Source organism: Gaeumannomyces tritici (genome assembly GCF_000145635.1).
Source record: "Gaeumannomyces tritici R3-111a-1 unplaced genomic scaffold supercont2.10, whole genome shotgun sequence".
Lineage (NCBI taxonomy): Eukaryota > Fungi > Ascomycota > Sordariomycetes > Magnaporthales > Magnaporthaceae > Gaeumannomyces > Gaeumannomyces tritici.
In genome coordinates this window covers 149179-168677 of record NW_008804554.1, presented here as the reverse complement: position 1 = coordinate 168677, position 19499 = coordinate 149179, and the positions used below count along the sequence as shown (strand labels likewise).

The window sequence follows — 19499 nt, the reverse complement described above, 5'->3', positions numbered from 1 at the left end:
AAGGGTGTCTGTTTGACCTTGCGGGGTGACGTTGGTCATTGGCGATGATCTGCCGGTCATGGATCGGATTATTTAAATGTTGCGATTAATGGCCTTGGCCTTGTTGGAACTGGTGCCCGTGGCTGAGGATGCTGTCGTGCCTGCGCAAAACGATGGCGGATGGCGACGATGGATGGGGTTGCGCAAATTCGCCCGGTGGTGGTGGTGCTTGCTGATGCTCGCGGGAGAGGCTGTAAAGAGGGGTGGGTGCAGGTTCGAGAGTTTTTGGGAACAAAAAAAAAGGAGGGGGAGGAGGGAGCAGCACAGCACAAGAGATTGGGTGAAGGCAATGAAAACTGAGGCGGGGGGTACTCGGTACGTACCCAGTGTGAAGTACAAGGTACGGTTGTCTTACCTAAGTGCGGGAGGGTGTATCGCACACATGAGAGGCGGGGTGAATTGCCAAAGTGGAGTCGGCAGCAAGAGCCAGGGCTCCGCACAGTGCTGGGCTTGGTCAGAAAGCCAGGTGGGTGATTTGGGTGGGGCACGAAAGCACCGCGCTGGGAGAGTGGTGGGATCCCGGACGGCCATGTTTGCCCAAATTTGTTCAAAAAGGAAAAGGCGGTGCTGGGTTGCTGGCTCTGGCTTTCCAGACTAAGATTAGCGTGGCTGTCGGGGCAGATGAGGATTGGCTGCCCCTATCCATTGGTGGGGCCCGAGGCACGAGCTATCCTGGCCTGCCACCAGCTCACTCTCCCGGAAGCCTTCCTCAGCGGGTTCCATCCCCAGGCCCATGTTCTTTCAGTGGGCATGCGAGCAAGATGGTCGGGAGGTGTGTTGTCTCGATCTCACCGACTTGTCGCCACAGTGCGCCGGACCGCGCGCTGTTGTGCAAGGAGGTGGTTTTGCATCTCTTTTCGTTGGTTTTTATTTTTATTTTTGTCGCAATGTTTTTGCTGTGGCCTTGAGGGGCATCTTTGCGGTCAAGGCTGGGCGTGCGCTGTACCTTTCTCCAAGTTGGCGGGGATCGGCATCGACGGAAACGCGCCAGAGGCTGGACCTGATAGCTCCCGCCCGAACTCGACCTTCACTCGGTCCCGTCATTAGGCAGATCAATGGGGTATGTACCTCACCTGGAAAAGTACAGCCACCTAGGTCGATACATCCTCAACCGACGCGGGTACACCAAAGATACCTCGCCAGCCCACTTTTGTGAGGCCCCTCGGCAAAGGCGCTCTGTGCCCGCGCAATCCGCCCCTGATCTGGCCTTCGTGTCCTTGCTTCCCGGTGAGCTAGCCGAGTCACCTGCTGGCCGGCATCAAAGCCAGGTGGTGGTGGTGCGATTTCGCATCCCCTCACTGGGCTCCCACAGGGCGGGGAGATGCCCACGTTGTCACAGCGAGGAGGGGGTTGGCCTGCAAGCACTATTGCGGATGTCCCTGGCATGGATGTCCCTCCTCTCACCGCGTTGGTGCTTGCTGCCCAGCAGCGGGCGGGCGCCTTTTCCCCTCCACGCTACCCCACCCTCCTGCCACTAGCTGAGCGACTGTTTGCGACTCATCAATAATAGCATAGAACGCGCGCCTCCGTATTACTTTTCTTTTTGTGCCATCGCCCACTAATCTGTGCTTTCCTGGGGCTCTACCAGCCTCGACGGCTTGACCAGCTCGACCTTATCGCGGCCAAACATTGGTCTAGTGGGATGAACGAAGCAGGGCTGCATCAAGGCGGTGGTGTATGCCTCGTGCGTGCTGGGATCACCTTTGGATTGGCGGTAAAGGGTGCAGGTAGGCGGGACTTCTCAATGGATGCCACAACAGGCTTGTCAGGTTCATTCAGTAGCCACCACCCCGCTTGGTGGCATGGAGGAGGGTGTGTCCGTGTGGAAGTTCTGCCGATGCGTGAACGCAGTTGAACGCGTATGCTCCATTCCAATAGGGAAGTACCGCGTCAAGCCCATTCAGCACGAGACTGCCAGACCCGGACTTGATAAGAGCCGAGGGGATAGATGTGAATAGCATGTGCCTCTTTACTGAGTGCGTTATGTAGTTGAGAACATTGATGAATGTATTGATACGGAATTAGGCTTGCCAACTCCCGTCTGTAAGCTTACGCACTGCGTTGGCTTCCGCCCGGAAACCTTTGCCAAGCAAGGACTTGCCTACCTGCTAGCGGCTATATTCAGGAGGTGCGTCTTGACACAGATACCACCTCCCCCAACGTGCGAGTCGACAGATCCACTCACCGACCGCGAGGCAACAGGACAATGGATGCACAGCGGGGACAGCCGACATTGCAGTGAGCTGGGTCTTGATCAATGCGCCCTGACTCGGATCAAAGTACACAACCCCACCTGTGTCGAAGGATGGTGGAAGGCTGGAAGCTCTTCGTGGGCGACATGGAACCGAGCTTGAGCACCCGCGACGGCAGTCTGAACGGGATCTAGGTAGTAGCTGGGGTGTACTTTTGGGGTGCTTGGGGGTGATAAGGGGCAGCTAACCTGCGTGGGAAGGTGGCGCCTTGATGGATGATGCACATACGGTGTAGGTCTTGGGAACCCAGCTGCACCCAGCTGCACCACAACTGTCGTGATGTGGAGGCAGTTTGCCATTTTGCGCCATTCAGAGCCCATCCGCGCCCACCGCCTGCAATCAATCTATTGAATGCTGGGGAAAGCGTGGGTTATCACCGCTACAATCTACTAGAGTCCCGCTGCTTGGCTCGAGTCTTTCTTTTGCCCCAACTGTACCAGAAAGGGGGCACTAACAAAATAAACAAGAAGAAAAACTCTGCCTGCAGGCCAGCCAGGCGACCTTGTCGCTCCCCTGCTTCCGGCGCCGCCGCACTGCACAGTGCAAGCCTTTCGCAACCATTACCGTACGGGTCCCATCTTTCTGGAAGGGCCCCAGTCGCCGGGTAACCTTGGGCGGGACATTCCTTCGCAACGGGACTCGTGTGCTGGCATCCCAGTGGAGGCGACAGTCGAGTGACCTGGAAATTGGCGGGGCTTGCGAAAACCGCGGGAGCGTTCCGGGCCCCGCGTGTTTCCCTCTGGGTCCACCGCGTGCTGGTCCCGGGTCTGCCACCACCTGGTTTTGACGCGTCGGTCGGGCTGTCCTTGCCCTGCATCGCCTCCCTCGCCAACGGGCCCGTTGGAGGACTTACCGTTTCGATGTCACAAGGTCCGTTGACGGTGTGGGATGGTGAGGGCGGCGGTGGCAAGAACACGGGCAATCGAGCAAAACAATGGCCTAGGTGATCCAGCTTCCTCAGGTCCGGTCTTTCGATTGCTAAACGCGACAGGCCTGGGTCCCTACCTGTACCAGGTACTCGGGGTGGGCGAGGGGGACGGACTGGTGTTTCCTCTTTGCTTGGCAGTTATTTGCCTTTGGTCAATGGGACTGCCTTCCCGCCGAGGGGCCCAGGATCTTGCTCAGCTGGCGCGGATGGCTGGCTCGACCGCGCCGATGGACCCCCAGCATTCGTCCTAGGAAACGGGCTATGAATCTCGATGGGTCCAGGGAAACAGCCCTGACACCTCGGTCGCCTGAGATTTGACTACCCTGGCAGGCGAGGGCACCACCAGCCCACCACCAATAAGATCAATCTACGGTACGGTCTGTGTAGCATCAGCATGCACGTATTTCAGCATTGATTTGCAGCACGACATCCAAGATACTTTATCGTGGTGTTGAGATTGCCTGCCGGTTGACAGTGGCCGCCCCTTACACAAGTATGTTGCTAGTAGATTGTTCGTCATGATGTTCGATGAAGCGAGCGCTGTGGCCTCATAGGAAGGAAGGGGGAGAGGAGAGGGGACGGAGGAGGGGGAGGGGGAGAGAGCAACGAAACCGGACGACGGCCTCCTGGGCTTTCACCCCCCACATTTGACGGGGCACGGTCCGCACAGAGAAACCTTCTCGAACGCGTCTGCAAGGAAGGCGACTCATGGCCCTGGCGCGGGATAGGGGGCCTAGGAGGCGAGGCGAGGCAACAAGGGAGACAAAAAATATGCCAGAGAAATTTCCAGACCCTGCAAGTGGAAAGCCCCAAGCGAGCGTCTCCGGCTGTGGTATCCCACCCTAAAGGGGCCTGATTCGAATTGGGATTCGAGAGCCACAATCAGCAAAGCCTAGAGCCTTGTTAGGCCCTGACCATCACGTGATATCCCTGCCAAAAGTCATGCCGGCGCCTTGTTGGCGACGACGGCGTGGGTGGTAAGTCCGGTGCGGGGTATGTGGTATGTACAAGCTACCATTCTGTATAGATAGGTAGTAGGCAAGGTACCGTACCATTCAAGCCACTCCAAAAGTATGTTCAGAACAGATCACCGCTATCAAGGTGCACGAACTGTGCGTTCATGCGGCATTGACAACGTGCATATGTCCCAACGCGGATTCCAACGAACCAACCGGTCTTACCACGTTGCATGGCTACCCGGCATGCATTAGTGCTTCTGGTCAGTGCGGAAGGGAGGTGGTAGCCAGGCCGCAGAGCATCCGTCTACATACTGGGCTCTGCGAGCACCGGCCAGTAGGTGTCCTTGCCAGCGACATTTCCCCCAGAGCAAGCAGCAGCCGGCATCGACAACGTCGTCATCGTCGTCATCTGCGCATCCACGTTCCTGCGTTAGTCCCGTGCGTTTACGTACTGTGGGTTGTCCAGCGAAAACTCCGGGGCTTCCCTGGCCGAGCCGGATGGCGGGCCGGAGGGCAACGGCCCAGAGCGAAGATCAGCAAAGGACATCCCAGGCGAGATCGGTCTTTGTCCATCCAACCATGTCTTCCCTACCCCGCATCGAGCAGTTGGCGGACTTGTCTTGAGGCGGCGGGGGAGTGCATGCGTTGGAGCTCTTCCGTGGCCCGGGTATATTGTTTCCCATTGGGCGGTTAAGTACAGACGGCAGCTTGTGGTTTGAGGTGCTCGGACCCGACCTGCCAGTTCATGCATTATCGAATACGGCAAGAGATCCCAACGTCAGAGGGCATTGTATTACTGGGTAGTATACATGCCATATCGTCGTGGACAGCGTCGTTTCTCTCCAAGACGGTCGAATGGCCGGATCTTAATAGGACATGGATGTGCGCCCAGGTTACCAGAGTTGTACGTGCGCGGGTGAAGCCATGGTCCTCGAGATGTCTCTACGAACAAACCAATGTGTGTAGAGTTATATACCCGATACGTATTGTGATGGCGTCACGTGTTGGGTCAGATGTAGGGACAGAGGGTCAGTCAACTCGTGCATATCCTTGAAGCGGTCAATTGGATGGACACATGCGGAAAATGTCGACAGTTACGTGGGACAAGCGCCTTGTATACCTAGCTGATGTGTGGTGATTCGAAATGGGCCAGGAAAACAGCAGATCGGGTCAGGAACATATTCGAGAGGGCTAACATCAAGATGCATATCCACACAGCGCGATAGCCTTCGGTGTATCCTTCGTCTTCGAAGATAGATAGGCGGACAGATAATGCAGGATCCTTATCGAGATGTATGTAGAAGGGCAATCGTTGTTAGCAAATGCGCGACTCAAGCCTAACTCCTGGCACGACTTGGGGATAAACCCGATGGCGCGGGAGCTATCTGACTGGACCTAGACCCGCCGCACCTTTTCCCCTCAATCCTTTTTATTTACTTGCTCAGGTTGCATTTGTTTATTTTGCTTCCCGTCGCCCAGGTCTCACCGCAGCACGCCTGGTTTCTGTACAAAGGTAGATTTTGGGTAATCATTGGCCTCACAGTCGCTCTGCATTGCATAATTTTTCTAGGCTGTAATCTCGTTGTCTTCATGTCCTGGGCCAGCTCGGCCGCCCCTCCATCCAGCGCTTAGGCAGGCCGCTTGAAATCACTGCGGGTTCAGAGCCGGCACCACCGGGCGGTAAAAGACCGGGCTGGCGAATTGGACTGCTTCCACCTTTGGCCTCCGCCCTCACCCGTTGCTCGCCCACCAGCCAACCAGCTGCAGCCAACGCCAGCTAGCCTAGGTTCCATACAATTTGGTCGCGCTGCGCCGCACCCCTCTACTCATCCATCGCATTAGCGATTTGGCTCGACGCACCATCTGGGCGCAATTTTGGACATCAGCATCACGCCCACCGCCGTTCCCCCCTCGCGATCAGCCAACTCGCCAAAGCGCCGATTCCTTTCCAATCGCTCCAAGACACTCGCTCTCCTTGCTTCGTCCGTCACCCGACCCGCCGAGACATTCCAACATCCAGCCAACCTGACCCCACAGGAGACGCTGCCTGCCTGCACGGACCTGAAAACACCACCGCGGCGCCTGCACAATCACTACCATCACTACCACAACCCACCACACCCCTCCGCCGACTTCCACCCAGCCCACCTGCCGTCCCACGATACCAGAACCATCTGGATCACCGGGGCCATGGGAGGCAGGTAGACGAGGGGACCATGATCTAGAAAGGACCCTTTCTCCGCCGACGCTGGATCACGATGCTCATGACACAGACCGCGGTGTCGGCTCTTGGTCAGGCTCAGAACTCATCCGCTCCAATCTCCTCATCGGCTCGCCTTTCGCGAGCAACACATTCCCAATCGTCGCGGCAGCCGTTACCAGGCGACTACGACAGCGATTTCCACCGATCCCACCACGCAACGCGTCCCCCGACGGCGCACATGAATGGCATCATGGGGACGGCGCCTCCCGGCTCTATGTACGTCCGTGCTTTGTACGACTACGAAGCAGACGACCGTACCAGTCTAAGCTTCCACGAGGGCGATGTCATCCAGGTCATCACACAGCTTGAGAGCGGCTGGTGGGATGGCGTCATCAATGGTGTTCGCGGCTGGTTCCCGAGCAATTATTGCCAGATAATCGACGACTTTCCCGAGCCCGAACAGAACGGAGTTAGCGAAAATGTCGACGAAGAGCCCGAGGAGGATGTTTACGAGGAAAGCTTCGATGAAGAAGAGGAGGAAGACGATGACTTGGACGGCACCGGCGTCGTGCCCCTGGAGAAGCCCGACTCTGGCACCAGCAAGTCTGGAGCCGACTTTTGGATACCGCAGGCGACGCCCGATGGCAGACTTTTTTACTACAACACCATGACTGGCGAGACTAGCGTCGAGCTGCCCCTAGAGTCGCCCACATCGCTCGGCGAAACTGGGCCCCGTGATCGCATGAATGTTAACATCCCCGAGAAGACGCGCCCGCCACCAGAGATGATGGCGCGGGGCCTCACGCAGGATGAAGATGACGACTCCGATGTTAATTCCGCCTCGGAGCTCGAGGGCGAATCCATCATGCTGGGCGGTCCCAGCCGTGCCATGGTATGCCAAATACCCCTTCGCCTAGTGACTTTCAAAAGCCCCTTTAGCGATGATTGCCAATCCCAAGCACCAACCAAGCTTTACCCTCCCCAAAGCCCGTTTGCATAGATAATCCTCAACCATGCCTCTGACAAATTAGCAGCAGCCCCGCAACCGAAGGTCGAACCCGAACGACATCCTCTCTCCGTCTGCATCTATGGATTCGATGAATGGCCAGACACCCGTAGTCCGGGGCCGGAACGAGATGTTCAACGGAGCGAGCAACAATCTCAACCCGACACCAATGATTGCCTCTGCCACATCCTTTTCGACTTTCAACCTCCCTAGCGCCGCCAATATACCCCGCTCATTCTTCGACGACGGAAGCACTCCGCCCCTCACATGGGCTCGCCTGGTGAACAGCATGAAGAGGTCCATAGAGCGGTACCGTGAGGCCATAAAGAGCAACAACAGGTCCGAGTACGTTGCGCGCGCCGAGGATATCTCTGACCACCTCCGCCTCCTCCTGGCAGCGGGCTCCGGCACCACCGACAACCACTCGGGCCAACCGTCCATAATCTCAACCAACAAGGCCCTTTACCCACACTTCCGCGACATGATGTCGAAGTTCTCCAAGCTCGTCATATCCTCACATATTGCCGCGGCCGACTGGCCCAACGCAGAGTCTGTCCAAAAGTGCCTCCAGGAGTCGGACGGGGTTCTTCTCGGGGTGTTCAGCTACGTCGAAGTGGCAAGGCAACAGAGGGGGGAGGAGATCCCCCGGCTCTTCCCCGGATTCGTCATCGGCAGCACTGCTGGGGGGAGCTGGCAGAACAACGGCCTCGGCGGCCGCGACCCCATTACTGCGAACTTCCTGGACGACGACGAAGGGGCAGTAGAGCCCACCGCAGTCCTTGACGGCAAGCTCCTCGAGAGACTGGATGAGCTCAAGAGGATGCTGGTCTCTAGCATACGCGAGCTGGACAAGAGCCTGGTAGTCACCGACAAGGTCGTTGTCCCCTACCGCCACGAAGTGATTGGCAACAACGTCTGCTCTGCAGGAGGCAAGGTGCTGGAAACTTTCAAGCCGTGGATCGCAATGATCGAGTCGATCGACCTGTCCTCGCTCGGCAACACGTTCCAAACACCTCAGCTGTCGGATTTTAGCACCAACAAGCAAAGTCTATATGACAACATATCCGACTTGATCCTTGGCTGCCAGGCGGTTGCAGGACCCCTCGCCGACGAGTGGTCCGAGGTTCGGGGCGAGGCGTTGGAGAACAGGCTTGAGTATGTGCGACAGTGTGGAAGGGCTCTCGAGACCAATTCGTCTCACATTGGTTTCTCGCTGCAGCTCCTGTCAGAGCAGGTCCAATTCAACACCCAGCAGCAGATGGAGGCGCGGGCGCAGGAGAACCAGTTCCAGCGCGAACCTCCTAGGCGTACAGAAACGATGCCATACCAGCCCTCCCACCAGCGAACCGAGTCTCAACGAACTGAGCCTCGAGTCACCGCTCCGCAGCGGCCACCCTTTATGCAGTCGCAGTCTTTCACCGATGGAGATCCCGTGCCCAACCCGACCTTCCGACAGGTCGGAAACTCCGCCAAGCTCAAGAAGCTGCTGGGCGAGGACCCCTCGCCACAGACACAGGCGGACGACACACCGGATTTCCTCCGTTTGGATTACGAAGAGGACATATCTTGGGATACCAAGCCGGAGTCACCCACAGTCAAGGGCGGATCACTCCTCGCCCTTGTGGAACAGCTAACACGTCACGACAAGCTCGATTCGAGCTTCAACAACACCTTCTTATTGACGTATCGCTCCTTTACCACGGCCCGGGAGCTCTTCGAGCTTCTGGTCAAGAGGTTTGGGATACAGCCTCCCGAAGGGCTTAGCCAAGCGGACTTTGAGGTTTGGAGAGAAAGGAAACAGAAATTGATTCGTTTCCGCGTCGTCAACATTATGAAGAGCTGGTTCGATAACTTCTGGATGGAGGATTCGAGCCTAGACGAGACGAAGCAACTGATCCGTGACGTCTACACGTTCGCCCGAGATACGGTCAGGTCGACCGAGACGCCGGGCTCGGCGCCGCTTATGACCCTGCTGGACCAGCGGCTGAGCGGCAAGGAGGCAGGGGCTCGGCGCCTGATCCAGAACCCGAACCAGCCCACGCCGCCACCAATCATGCCCAAGAACATGAAGAAACTCAAGTTCCTTGATATCGATCCGATCGAGTTCGCGCGACAGCTCACCATCATCGAATCCAGGCTGTATGCCAAGATCAAGCCCACCGAATGCCTGAATAAGACGTGGCAGAAGAAGATCCCAGAGGGCGCGCCCGAGGCAGCGCCTAACGTGAAGGCCCTCATTCTGCACTCCAACCAGATGACGAACTGGGTGGCCGAGATGATTCTGGCACAGTCCGATCCGAAGAAGCGAGGAGTGGTCATCAAGCACTTTGTGACAGTGGCTGACGTGAGTGCTCCTCCCTTGTTCATCGAATTCTTGCAAGGTTTGCTGTGCTGACAGTGGTCTACAGAAATGCCGTGCCCTGAACAATTTCTCAACATTGACGTCCATCATATCTGCTCTCGGAACTGCGCCCATTGCGCGCCTCAAGAGGACATGGGATATTGTCACCCAGAGGACATCAACGACACTAGAGACGATGCGGCGACTGATGGCAAGCACTAAGAATTTCGGAGAATACCGAGAGGCACTCCACGCGTCGAACCCACCCTGTATACCCTTCTTCGGTATGCGAACGCCTGCAACCCCGGCCATGCTGCCCTTGCCTCTCGGTTCTGCAGCTGCTAATTGCTTTGTTTTTTTGTGTCCTCAGGTGTCTACCTCACGGACCTGACCTTTATCGAGGACGGCATACCCTCGATTATCAAGAAAACCAACTTGATAAACTTTGCCAAGCGCGCAAAGACGGCAGAAGTGATACGCGACATCCAGCAGTATCAAAACGTCGCGTACTCGCTGCAGCCAGTGAACGAGCTACAGGACTACATTCTTAGCAACATGCAAGCTGCCGGCGACGTGCACGAGATGTATGACAAGAGTCTACAGGTGGAGCCTCGCGAGCGTGAAGATGAGAAGATTGTGAGGTAAGTTTTTCGCGCCGCCCCGACTAGACGATGAACTCTCAATGTCTCCTGCCTGTTTTATGGCCGCTGACGTTATTTATCTCGGTCTGCAGGGTTTTGGCCGAGTCCGGCTTCCTATGAGCGACTTATCCCCCTTCGACACGGGCAGCGCGCACACGGGATACACCCACGTAGCCGTGCACTAAAAAAACAAACGCACACGTCTCCAAACAACAAGGCGAATAGCCACCGCTGTAGGCCTCGTCGGCCCATGGCCGAGAGGTGCACACGGGGCTCCTGCAAGAGACGCTCTAATGACTATTCCGGGCAAGCCCTTGTTTGTATGTACATAAGTCTCTTCCACAGCCTTTTGTTGACGATCACGATGACCGCGGCGTTCATGGAGCAAGGAGAAAAGACAAGGGCGAGCTCATGGTGACGACAGAGAAAAGCACTGGCCAAGGTCTGGATGCACACGGGACAGGGCAGGGCAGTACGGCAGAGACGACGGGCCGGAGGCTGCGAGGCTGGCCTGGATGATATCGCCGATGCTGCTACCCCCTTCTGGGGCGGGTCAGGCCCTTGGTAATTCGAAGCGGGACAGGCGGTAGACTTGATTGGATTGGCCCGCGTTGGGCTGGGTTTCTGGGAGGCTTGGATGAAGGGGAATCAAGGCCCTGGTGGGAAGGGCAATAGACCGTCCGCCAAGCGTCAGGCAGGCCAGGACAGCTGCCCGGTCCATGGATAAGCACGCGCAGATTTCGTTCGACGGCATTTAGCGGACGGTGTTGGTCGTGTCATTTGCAAGGCAGCGTCGATATATACAAGTCATCTCGTCGCTTCGTGATTCAAGTAAAGTAGGTAGCTATATCAGCTACGGTGGTGATTGTGTGCGTGGGATATCTGATGGTCATATAAATAAAAAAACAAGCAAGAAAAACCGATGCAGGATGCCAGAGGAAGAAAATGGACATAAAAAAAAGGAAAAGAAAAAGAGGTGAACAGAAAACCGCAAGAGGAACGAACACTAAGCTTAGTCCGCCCGATCGTCCTTGGTCTGCGGGGCGGCGGCGGCGGCGGCGTCGCCCTGCTGGAGCGACGACTTTTGTAGCCTCTCCTCCTGCCGCTTCCAGTGGCCGCCCTCCTCGTAGTCCTTGCTGATCTTTAGGGCGCGGCGCAGCCGCTCGCTCTCCCTGATCTTTGCGTCGGCCAGCTCGTGCACCTGGTGCATCTTGAGGTCCCTGCGCGGCGCCGCGGCGCCGCGGGCGGCGGCCCTGTCCGACTCGGCCAGCAGCTTCTGGCGGAGCTCGTCGCAGCGCTTTTCGATCTCGTCCTCGTCGACCCTGATTTTTTTTTGGTGTTGTTTTGTTAGTGGGTGAGACTGGCTGGCTGTCTGGGGAGAATGGAGGGGGTAGGGGATAGCTCACTCCTCCTCCTCGAGCTTGTCCCGTAGCTCAAACACCTTGACCTCGACCTCGCGCTTGCGGTCGTGCTCCAGGATGGCCTTGTCGGGCTGGCGCTGGCGGTGGCGGAGGCCGTCGAGGTCCCGCGGTGGGTAGGGCGCGGCGGCGTCGCGGGGCCGGATGTGGGCGAGATTGCGCTGGACGTAGCCCGAGGTGCCGCTGCCCCTGGGCGTCGACAGGCCGACGTTGTCAGACATTGGAGGACTCTTTTTGTGGCTAGGTCGGTGCGGTGTGGTTGATGTTGGGTCGCCAATGGATTCGACCCCTGTCGGCGACGCGAGCGCGTTCCATCACTTTGGACACTTTGAGGCATGAGTGACGCAAGAAAATCCCCCAGCGGGGCTGTGGGCTGGGGCTGGGGCGGGCCTCTGGGGGGGTTTTCCGCCACTCAACAAACCCCGCCAGCGATCGAAGTTACGCGAACGACCAAAGCTGGCCGGGCAGATATACCAAACGGGAGGCAACGACATTCCAGTCTGAGTCACAAGGCCTTTGCAAACTTCTCACACAAAACGCCTGCCAATTTGGACACTTGCCATTTGCAAATAGTGTCCTGCCCAGTCGTCAGGGACATATAGTTGTACTCAGCAGAAGTACCTCTTGGCACTTGGGGGACGAGCAAACGCATGACAGCTACCTCAAGGGGACCAATAACAGCAAACAGCAAACAGCAGAATGCCCAGCTTCGAGAATGGGTCAATCGCACAGGAGCCCTCGGGTTCGACCCCAGCCCAGCAGCCGCCGGCACAGTTTCCACCAGTCTCCAGGAGTCATATATTGAACTGTTCTTATGACGCGTGGTTCCCAAGGTATTTTGCTGAGAACCGGCTAACATGAATGACAACGCTCAATGCTAAAAGCACCGCGCCTAGATACCGCACATCCTGCCTCAAGTCGTCTATCATTAGGCTGTCACCAGAGTTTGTTGATTATCTTCGGGAGGATGGCATCATCCTGGCGGACGAGGAGGCTACCAGTCGTGAGGCCGGTGGCGACGAGGGACCAGATGATGACTGGGAGCCGTCGATAGCTACGGGAGTCTTCCAGCCTCAGCCTGGGTCGGACTCGGACAGCGACTCGGAAGACGGCGACGAGCACCATGCACGACGGCTGCCGCCCAACTTGCGCTTCCCCGAGCTGCACCAGCAGATCAGGGATGAGATCAAGCGGCTCGGTGGCCAGGTTGTCCCCAAACTAAACTGGTCCTCGCCCAAGGATGCGACCTGGATCATGATGGACAAGAACACCATGCGATGCACAACACCCGACGACGTCTACCTGCTGCTCAAGAGCTCTAGCTTCATTAGCCACGACCTCGAGAACGCGTTTGACGGCTGCATATCCGCTGCGAACCACCGCCAGCAGCAGACCAGAGGGACACCCGATGCGCCTACGACACTGGGGTTCGCACCAGTGCTGGTTCTTCGCCCCTACTTCAAGCCCCAGACGGCACTCGAGTTCCGCTGCTTCGTCAAGCAGAGGAACCTGGTGGCCATCTCGCAGCGCGACCTGAAGCACTACCCGTTCCTTGCGGGTCTTCGAGAGTCGATAGTCGACCGTGTAATGGACCTCTTTGAGAGTGCCCTCCGATTCACCTTTCCAGACGGCTCCTTCGTCTTCGACGTTTACATCCCGGAGGGCTCCGACGGCGCGTCGGACGGGCTTTCGAGGGCCCGGCTCATCGACATCAACCCCTGGGCGCCCCGGACCGACTCGCTCCTGTTCGACTGGGAGGAGCTCCTGGACATCCGGGTGCCGCGGCCCGTGCTGGGCACGCGCGGCGAGTCTGACGGGCAAGACGCGGCGGTGCCCGAGAGCCAGAGCGACGCGGGCGAGACGACCGACGAGGACGACGGCGAGGACGACCTGGAGCCGGAGCTGCGGCTGGTGGACGAGGACGACCCCATCACGTCCAACCTGCTCTCGTCGCAATACTCTGCGCACAAACTGCCTAAGGACGTTGTCGACGCCAGCGCGGCCGGCGAGGGAGGACTGAGGGTGTTTGCGGAGGAGTGGAAGCGCATGGTCGATAGGAGCAGCAACGCGAGGGAGTAGGTCGGGGTCTGTCTGTACTGCTCTTCCGCAAAGGGCTAAATGTGACCAAACGAAGCGGACAGTATGACACACGGTGTGATTCTGTACAGGTACATCGACACTAGTACCGACCCCTGGTGGGGGGCAGTCAGGGTACCTAGCCGGCCAGGGATGCCAAGTATCGGTCCACCAGCCACGCCCCAGTTGACACTTGCGGTCCGAAGCTGCCCCCATCCACTTCGAATCGCCGACCCGCCAATTGACGAATCGGTCGGACCCTTTCGCTTTTCTCGCGCCGACGCTGGACAGCTGACGCCAGCTGCTCTCCGTCGCCGTCTTCGCTTGTGCCTTGCTTCTCCCTCCCATCGCCACCTCGCCGGAGCTGCCTTCTTCGGCGCCCACCCCTCCCCCCTGGCTGACCCCGCCGGCCTGCTCTGCGCAGCCAACGACGGGACGACGCACCACCACGCGAGTAGGCGGGGAGGGCGACCAGCCAACCCAGTGCCCGCCGGCCGAAGCCCATGCCGGCATGACGGGCAATGTCCGCCCCGCCCGCGCCGGCCTTAACAAGGTCACCAAGCCGTCGTCGCCGACTGCTGCTGGCCGCCGGCAGAGCCGCCAGCTGCTGACCGCCGCCGCCGTGCTTGCCGAGCAGCAGCGGCGCCAGCAGCAGCACCAGCACCAGCACCTGGCCACTGCTGCCGCCACCCTAGACGACCCCCACGCTCTCCTGCACCAGCACCACCAGGAGCAGCAACAGCATCAGCAACCACAGCAGCTTCAGCATCATCATCATCAACAACAGCAGCAACAGCAGGCGCATGCGCATCCACACCACGGGCAACACCACCACCAGCACATGGTTGACCTGCACATTCCTGATGCCAATGTCAAGCCCGACCACGATACCCTTCACGACGACCACACCGCCCCATCCAAGGTCGTCGAAATTCCCGACACGGTGGTCCAGAACATGGACCTCAGCGCCGATGCTAACCTCCTTGCCGCCGGCCCCAGTCTGCTCGACGCCTCCGGCCCGGTGCCGTCATCGGGTTACAGCTCGCCGCCGCAGGTCGGACTCGCTCAGCCACACTCCCATGCCCACGGCCTCGGCCACCACCACGCTCACACCCACTCGCTCAGCCACGGCCACAACAACGGTCACGGCCAGGATGATGACGATGCCGAGCAGCACGGCCACAACCACGACCACGACCACACCCGCGCCCACGGCCACGGTCATCACCACGATCCCGAACACGACCCGGACCACGCGCATGCCCACGACCACGAGCGCAACCCGTCCGCCGCTCCGGCGCATCACCATGGCCTCGAGTTCATGAGCCAGCTGCGCCTGACCGAGGACATGGCGAGCACGTCGGGCTACTCGGGCTTCGTCACCGAGTCGGCCCTGGCCAAACGCCTGGCCAGGGAGCCCGGGCAACGCCTCGCCCAGCAGCGCCGGCCCGAGCAGTCGCTGAACCTGGCCCGCCGTAGCAACGTCGAGGCGCTGTTCGCCCACATCGCCGGCGAGGAGGTGCTCCAGCCCTGCAAGAACTGCCGCAAGGGCCACGGCCCCTGGACCGTCTGCGTCATTGTCGACGGCCAGATGTGCGGGAGCTGCGCCAATTGCTGGTTCAACGCGTCCGGCGCAAGATGTTCTTTCCATGGTCCGTCGTCTCTCCTCTGCCCCGCCCTTGCCTTGGTTGCCATGTGTCCACGCTTGCTGCCCATGCTGACGATTGCAAACCTGCAAAACAGAGACTCGGAACCTGCAGGGCCACCCCCTCTCCCAGCAGGCGCAGCAGCACCACGTCCACCCCTTGCAGACCGCCGCCGGCGGTCCCACCTCGCAGGACCCCTACGCCGTCCCCAGCCCCCTGGCACTAGCCCCGCCGCCCGGCAGCGCCCCCGGCAGCGGCGGCGGCGGCGGCGGCATCAGCTTCGGGCCGGGCCTGAGCATGACGGACGCCGCCGTCAGATACACGGTCGAGCGCTGCATGTCCGACGTCCGCGCTGCTGACAGGAAGGCGAGGCAGCTCATCAAGGTCGAGATCGCCGCCAAGCAGCTGGCGCTCGAGATACTCGAGTACGAGGAGATGGCGGCCGCCGGCCAGGGCGACCACCACCACGACGCTGACGGAACCGGACAGTCCGTCCAGGATCACGCCGTCGGGGATGTGGGGAGTTCATGAGAACGGGGGAGCCGGGCGCCACGGTGCAAGCAAAGCCTTTTTTTTTTTTGGCCGTGGGCTGCCCACCAAGACGGAGGCGTCCGGCTCCGGAGCAGCATTTGGATACCTATCATCGTATTATCATGTATATAAGTAGGCCCGATGCGTCCAGTGACGTCGCATTCTCACAACGCAAACAAGTGCTTCACGCGAGTGTGGTTGTATAAGTTTCCCATCATTGGTTGCAATTTACGAGCTCGTACGTTCCGATACGAACAAGGTGATCAAGGGGCATTAACCATTCGAGGGATCATATCACATAACCCGCACAAGCACCCAACATGGAAGATTATTAAAAGCCTTGTTGAGCTTCTCGCTTTTCACGTTCAAATGCAAATAGATTCCCCGTCCGATCTCCAAATCGTCGAAAGCCGTAAATCTGACAAGGAGTCCCGCTACTGTATAGCGTCATAATCGAGCAACACCAATGTCAAGTGAGGAAACCAGCACGCGAGAGAGTAAGAGAGATAAGATAAACAGAGAAATAACGTGACACAGTAAAAAATAATAGTCGAGGGGGTTTTGGCAATAATAATACTAGAGAAAAGCGTAGAGAAATAAAGCAGAGAAAGGAGAAAAGAAAAAAGGGGGACGGATAGTGGTGATCGGGAATCCCGAGTCGGCTCGGTGCCCGCCCCCCTTATCGTCAAGTACAGAGCGCTCAAGCGCTGCGGTACGTGAACCGTAGTATGTGTGCCGAAAGGTCGTCGATTATTTGATGCATATTGGGTATCCGGTGGTGAAGATTGGGCATGGGGTAAGGGGGCTTGGCTTGGGTCTAGATGAGACCGCATAGGCGGAGATTCTCCTGTATGATGATATCTGCGAGAGACGATCCGAATTAGCAAGGCTTCGTGAAATGGCTACAATACTTGTCAGGGAGGTAAAGGGCATTGTACCGTTGACAGCAGCCATAACGAAGCGGATCTGGGTGGTGTCGGTTGCGCAGGTGAAGTGGGTGTAGATCTGCTTGGTCTCGTGCTGGTTCAGGCTGACGAAGCGGTTGAGGATGTAATCGCAGGCCGCCGCGTAGTCGTCGCCGCCCTCATAATCTGGGAAGTAGTTCTTCATGGGGCTGATGGGGAGCTTCTCCTTGAAGCGATCAATCTTGTTGAGGAACAGGATGATGGACGTCTTGATGAACCACCTCGAGTTGCAGATGGAGTCGAAGAGCGTCAGAGCCTCCTGCATACGGTTTACCGTCTCGTCCTCGAACAGCAGCTGGTCGTACTCTGATATGGCGACCAGGAAGAGGATTGTCGTGACGTTCTCGAAGCAGTGGATCCACTTCTTGCGCTCTGATCGATGGCCACCGACGTCGAACATGCGGTACGTCAGGTCGCCGATGATGAAGGTGGTCTCGGTGATACCGGTCGTCTTGACACGAGACCGCAGCACGTCCTGATCGTTAGGCATGTAATCTGGTGCTGCGATGCGGGCAATGTTGTCGAAGTAGCTGTAGTCTGTGCGTTAGTGCCTAATCCTACACGGAAAGAGCAGCGGGAGGGTGTTATCGGCTTACTATCTGGCCGAGTCGTTCAGCTGGTATTCCCTCGAGCGCTTGAAGCACTCTTGCACGCCACGGTCCTTCCACAGAGCCTCAATGGCATTTCCGACCTCGGGCGGCAGGACATCGCCCTCGATCTGGGCTGGCTGCATGAAGATGGTCTGCACATGGTACTCCATCCGTTGGTCCTCGAGGGGCAGCTCCAGCGACTCCATGGCCTCGAGAATAACGCGCATCGACTGGACCGTGTTGCTGAAGATGATCTCCTTGAAGGACTCGCGCTCGTCCCGGGAGTAGCCGCCCTCGTGGATGAGCTTCATTTGCTTGAGAATCGTCGACTTTCCAGATTCACCAGCACCTGGTACACGTAACCAATTGGGTTAGTCGGCGTCTCGCGCGGATGGTACTCTTGCGGCGACAGCGACCCTGTTGGTGGGTGTGAGGATAACGTACCCAGAAGCAGCATCTTGATCTCATTGCGCTGTTGCAGGCGATCCCTCTTAAGCTGGTTCTCAATCTCCTCGTTCCGGGCCTTGCCCTCCTTCTCCTCCGTGCTCATCCCGCAACCCATCTTGACTGATCCAACCCCAACCGGGCGAACAAGATGACTCTGCGAAGCGCAATGAGGTGTGTGGGGATTGTGCCGACGCTCTCGGGTTGAACTGATTGACGGGACGTATTAGTGCGAGCTCCTGCTCTGTCGACCGCCAGGGCCGGGAGGCGTGGGGAGGAAAAAAGTGATCGAGTCGGGTCGTGTTATTGGGGGTGGTGTTGCTGTTGTTGGTCGCTTCTACTGGAGCGATTCGGGATACAGGTGGAGCGACGTCGTCGTGTTCAGAGGCGGCGCAGGTCGGCAGGAAGCAGACGGGTAAAAGAGAAAGAATGAAAGGATGGGATGGATCACGAAACGGAAGCGCAAAAGATGCGAGGCCCTTGAAAGGAGCCCAGATTGGAACAAGACTTACCCAGGGAGTCGGCGCACAGCAAGCACCTGCAGACAGTGGGTCGTCAATTGGGATTGAACTGGTGTGCAGTCGATCGGCGGCGGCGGTGGCGCGAAGGTGCAAACACACTCAAGAAAGCAGTGGCGGAAGAGAGCGAGAATTGGTCAGAAGTGAAGGGAAATCAAAGGCGGGAAAGGAACGGATGTTTGGTCTCGACGATGGGTGTGCGGTTTGGAGGCTGCGAGCGGGCGAGGAAGGAAGGAAGGGGAAAGGAGGCGGGATGCATTGGCGCTGGCTGTCAATGCTGCACCACCGCAATTTTGCAGCGAAGCCAGAGGTCCCAGTGTTGGAAGGGTGGGGACGCATGCATGGGCCCGTCCGTCCCGAACCAATCACTAGGCGCAGCCGCCGCCTCTGTACCCCCGTGTGGAGACCTCCAATTGAATGTCCCAGGTCCGCCTCCACCCAGCTCATCTCGTCGGCTGCACTGCGCTCCATTGCCGAGATCAAATATCGCGACGCCGAAAAAGCTGTCGCGACGTCAACCAGGGCAAGCCCACTCCTCGCCCGCCTCCATACCCACCCCAGTGTCCATCCGTGCCAGCGGACGGCGCGCCGGCGCCAGCGGACGTTCCCTGCGCGAACCCTTTCCAGCCTTGCTTGGGCAGGGCATCCCACGCTGGACCACGCTGGCACGTGGGAGCTGCTAGCACGTCTCCCCGAGCAATACTACGGCCCCCAGGGCGGGAAGCCATCTCGACGGGTATGTGCCTGCTTCCACAGATTTGTCCAAGCCAGGGTTGGGAATTTATTTAGCTAGTCTAGTCACCCCTTTGACTAAGACTAACTAATTTAGTCACGTCAGTGACTAAGACTAAAAGTGACTAACTAATAACTAGCTAAAGCGACTAAATTAGTCACTTTTAATCATTTAAATAAATATTTAAATTATTAAATTAAAAGCTTATT

General features: G+C 58.1%; 8 protein-coding genes across 8 annotated transcripts; 4 read left to right on the top strand and 4 right to left on the bottom strand.

The window, feature by feature from the left end:
* Window positions 1-72: 72 nt before the first annotated feature.
* GGTG_12898 (hypothetical protein) lies at window positions 73-980 on the bottom strand (the record flags this gene model as incomplete). The annotated part of the gene is made up of 2 exons (XM_009230800.1): window positions 732-980; window positions 73-230 (listed from the first exon to the last, which is right to left on the bottom strand). The coding sequence occupies exons 1-2, from the start codon at window positions 772-774 to the stop codon at window positions 73-75; spliced, it is 201 nt and encodes a 66-aa protein (XP_009229064.1). The 5' UTR covers window positions 775-980.
* Window positions 981-3910: 2930 nt separating this feature from the next.
* On the bottom strand, window positions 3911-4925 carry GGTG_12897 (hypothetical protein; the record flags this gene model as incomplete). Its single annotated transcript, XM_009230799.1, has 4 exons — window positions 3911-4111; window positions 4388-4412; window positions 4491-4587; window positions 4881-4925. 4 exons carry the CDS (start codon window positions 4923-4925, stop codon window positions 4102-4104), a joined length of 177 nt encoding a protein of 58 aa, XP_009229063.1. The 3' UTR covers window positions 3911-4101.
* A 698-nt stretch (window positions 4926-5623) lies between these two features.
* On the top strand, window positions 5624-11399 carry GGTG_12896 (cell division control protein 25). Its single transcript, XM_009230798.1, has 5 exons — window positions 5624-7273; window positions 7416-9731; window positions 9796-10012; window positions 10099-10369; window positions 10462-11399. Exons 1-5 carry the CDS (start codon window positions 6437-6439, stop codon window positions 10487-10489), a joined length of 3669 nt encoding a protein of 1222 aa, XP_009229062.1. The 5' UTR covers window positions 5624-6436; the 3' UTR covers window positions 10490-11399.
* Window positions 11092-12134, bottom strand: GGTG_12895 (pre-mRNA-splicing factor cwc-21). Its single transcript, XM_009230797.1, has 2 exons — window positions 11776-12134; window positions 11092-11691 (listed from the first exon to the last, which is right to left on the bottom strand). The coding sequence occupies exons 1-2, from the start codon at window positions 12006-12008 to the stop codon at window positions 11382-11384; spliced, it is 543 nt and encodes a 180-aa protein (XP_009229061.1). The 5' UTR covers window positions 12009-12134; the 3' UTR covers window positions 11092-11381.
* A 352-nt stretch (window positions 12135-12486) lies between these two features.
* Window positions 12487-13866, top strand: GGTG_12894 (cell division cycle protein 123; the record flags this gene model as incomplete). Its single annotated transcript, XM_009230796.1, has 2 exons — window positions 12487-12620; window positions 12672-13866. 2 exons carry the CDS (start codon window positions 12487-12489, stop codon window positions 13864-13866), a joined length of 1329 nt encoding a protein of 442 aa, XP_009229060.1.
* A 508-nt stretch (window positions 13867-14374) lies between these two features.
* GGTG_12893 (hypothetical protein) lies at window positions 14375-16040 on the top strand (the record flags this gene model as incomplete). Its single annotated transcript, XM_009230795.1, has 2 exons — window positions 14375-15515; window positions 15607-16040. The coding sequence occupies 2 exons, from the start codon at window positions 14375-14377 to the stop codon at window positions 16038-16040; spliced, it is 1575 nt and encodes a 524-aa protein (XP_009229059.1).
* Window positions 16041-16133: 93 nt separating this feature from the next.
* GGTG_12892 (guanine nucleotide-binding protein subunit alpha) lies at window positions 16134-19102 on the bottom strand. The gene is made up of 5 exons (XM_009230794.1): window positions 18552-19102; window positions 18040-18248; window positions 17602-17944; window positions 16979-17535; window positions 16134-16901 (listed from the first exon to the last, which is right to left on the bottom strand). The coding sequence occupies exons 2-5, from the start codon at window positions 18155-18157 to the stop codon at window positions 16858-16860; spliced, it is 1062 nt and encodes a 353-aa protein (XP_009229058.1). The 5' UTR covers window positions 18158-18248; window positions 18552-19102; the 3' UTR covers window positions 16134-16857.
* Window positions 18832-19437, top strand: GGTG_12891 (hypothetical protein; the record flags this gene model as incomplete). The annotated part of the gene is made up of 2 exons (XM_009230793.1): window positions 18832-19293; window positions 19387-19437. 2 exons carry the CDS (start codon window positions 18832-18834, stop codon window positions 19396-19398), a joined length of 474 nt encoding a protein of 157 aa, XP_009229057.1. The 3' UTR covers window positions 19399-19437.
* Between the last annotated feature and the right edge of the window lie 62 nt (window positions 19438-19499).

Excerpts from the sequence above, each read along its gene's own strand:
- GGTG_12896 (XM_009230798.1), top strand. The coding sequence starts at position 6,437 with ATGCTCATGACACAGACCGCGGTGTCGGCTCTTGGTCAGGCTCAGAAC. Across the intron at positions 7,274-7,415 it reads GCGGTCCCAGCCGTGCCATG|CAGCCCCGCAACCGAAGGTC; the intron begins GTATGCCAAATA and ends ACAAATTAGCAG. Across the intron at positions 10,370-10,461 it reads GAAGATGAGAAGATTGTGAG|GGTTTTGGCCGAGTCCGGCT; the intron begins GTAAGTTTTTCG and ends CTCGGTCTGCAG.
- GGTG_12895 (XM_009230797.1), bottom strand. The coding sequence starts at position 12,008 with ATGTCTGACAACGTCGGCCTGTCGACGCCCAGGGGCAGCGGCACCTCG. Across the intron at positions 11,692-11,775 it reads GACAAGCTCGAGGAGGAGGA|GGTCGACGAGGACGAGATCG; the intron begins GTGAGCTATCCC and ends AAAAAAAATCAG.
- GGTG_12892 (XM_009230794.1), bottom strand. The coding sequence starts at position 18,157 with ATGGGTTGCGGGATGAGCACGGAGGAGAAGGAGGGCAAGGCCCGGAAC. Across the intron at positions 17,945-18,039 it reads GATCAAGATGCTGCTTCTGG|GTGCTGGTGAATCTGGAAAG; the intron begins GTACGTTATCCT and ends TACGTGTACCAG. Across the intron at positions 16,902-16,978 it reads CGTTATGGCTGCTGTCAACG|ATATCATCATACAGGAGAAT; the intron begins GTACAATGCCCT and ends CGTCTCTCGCAG.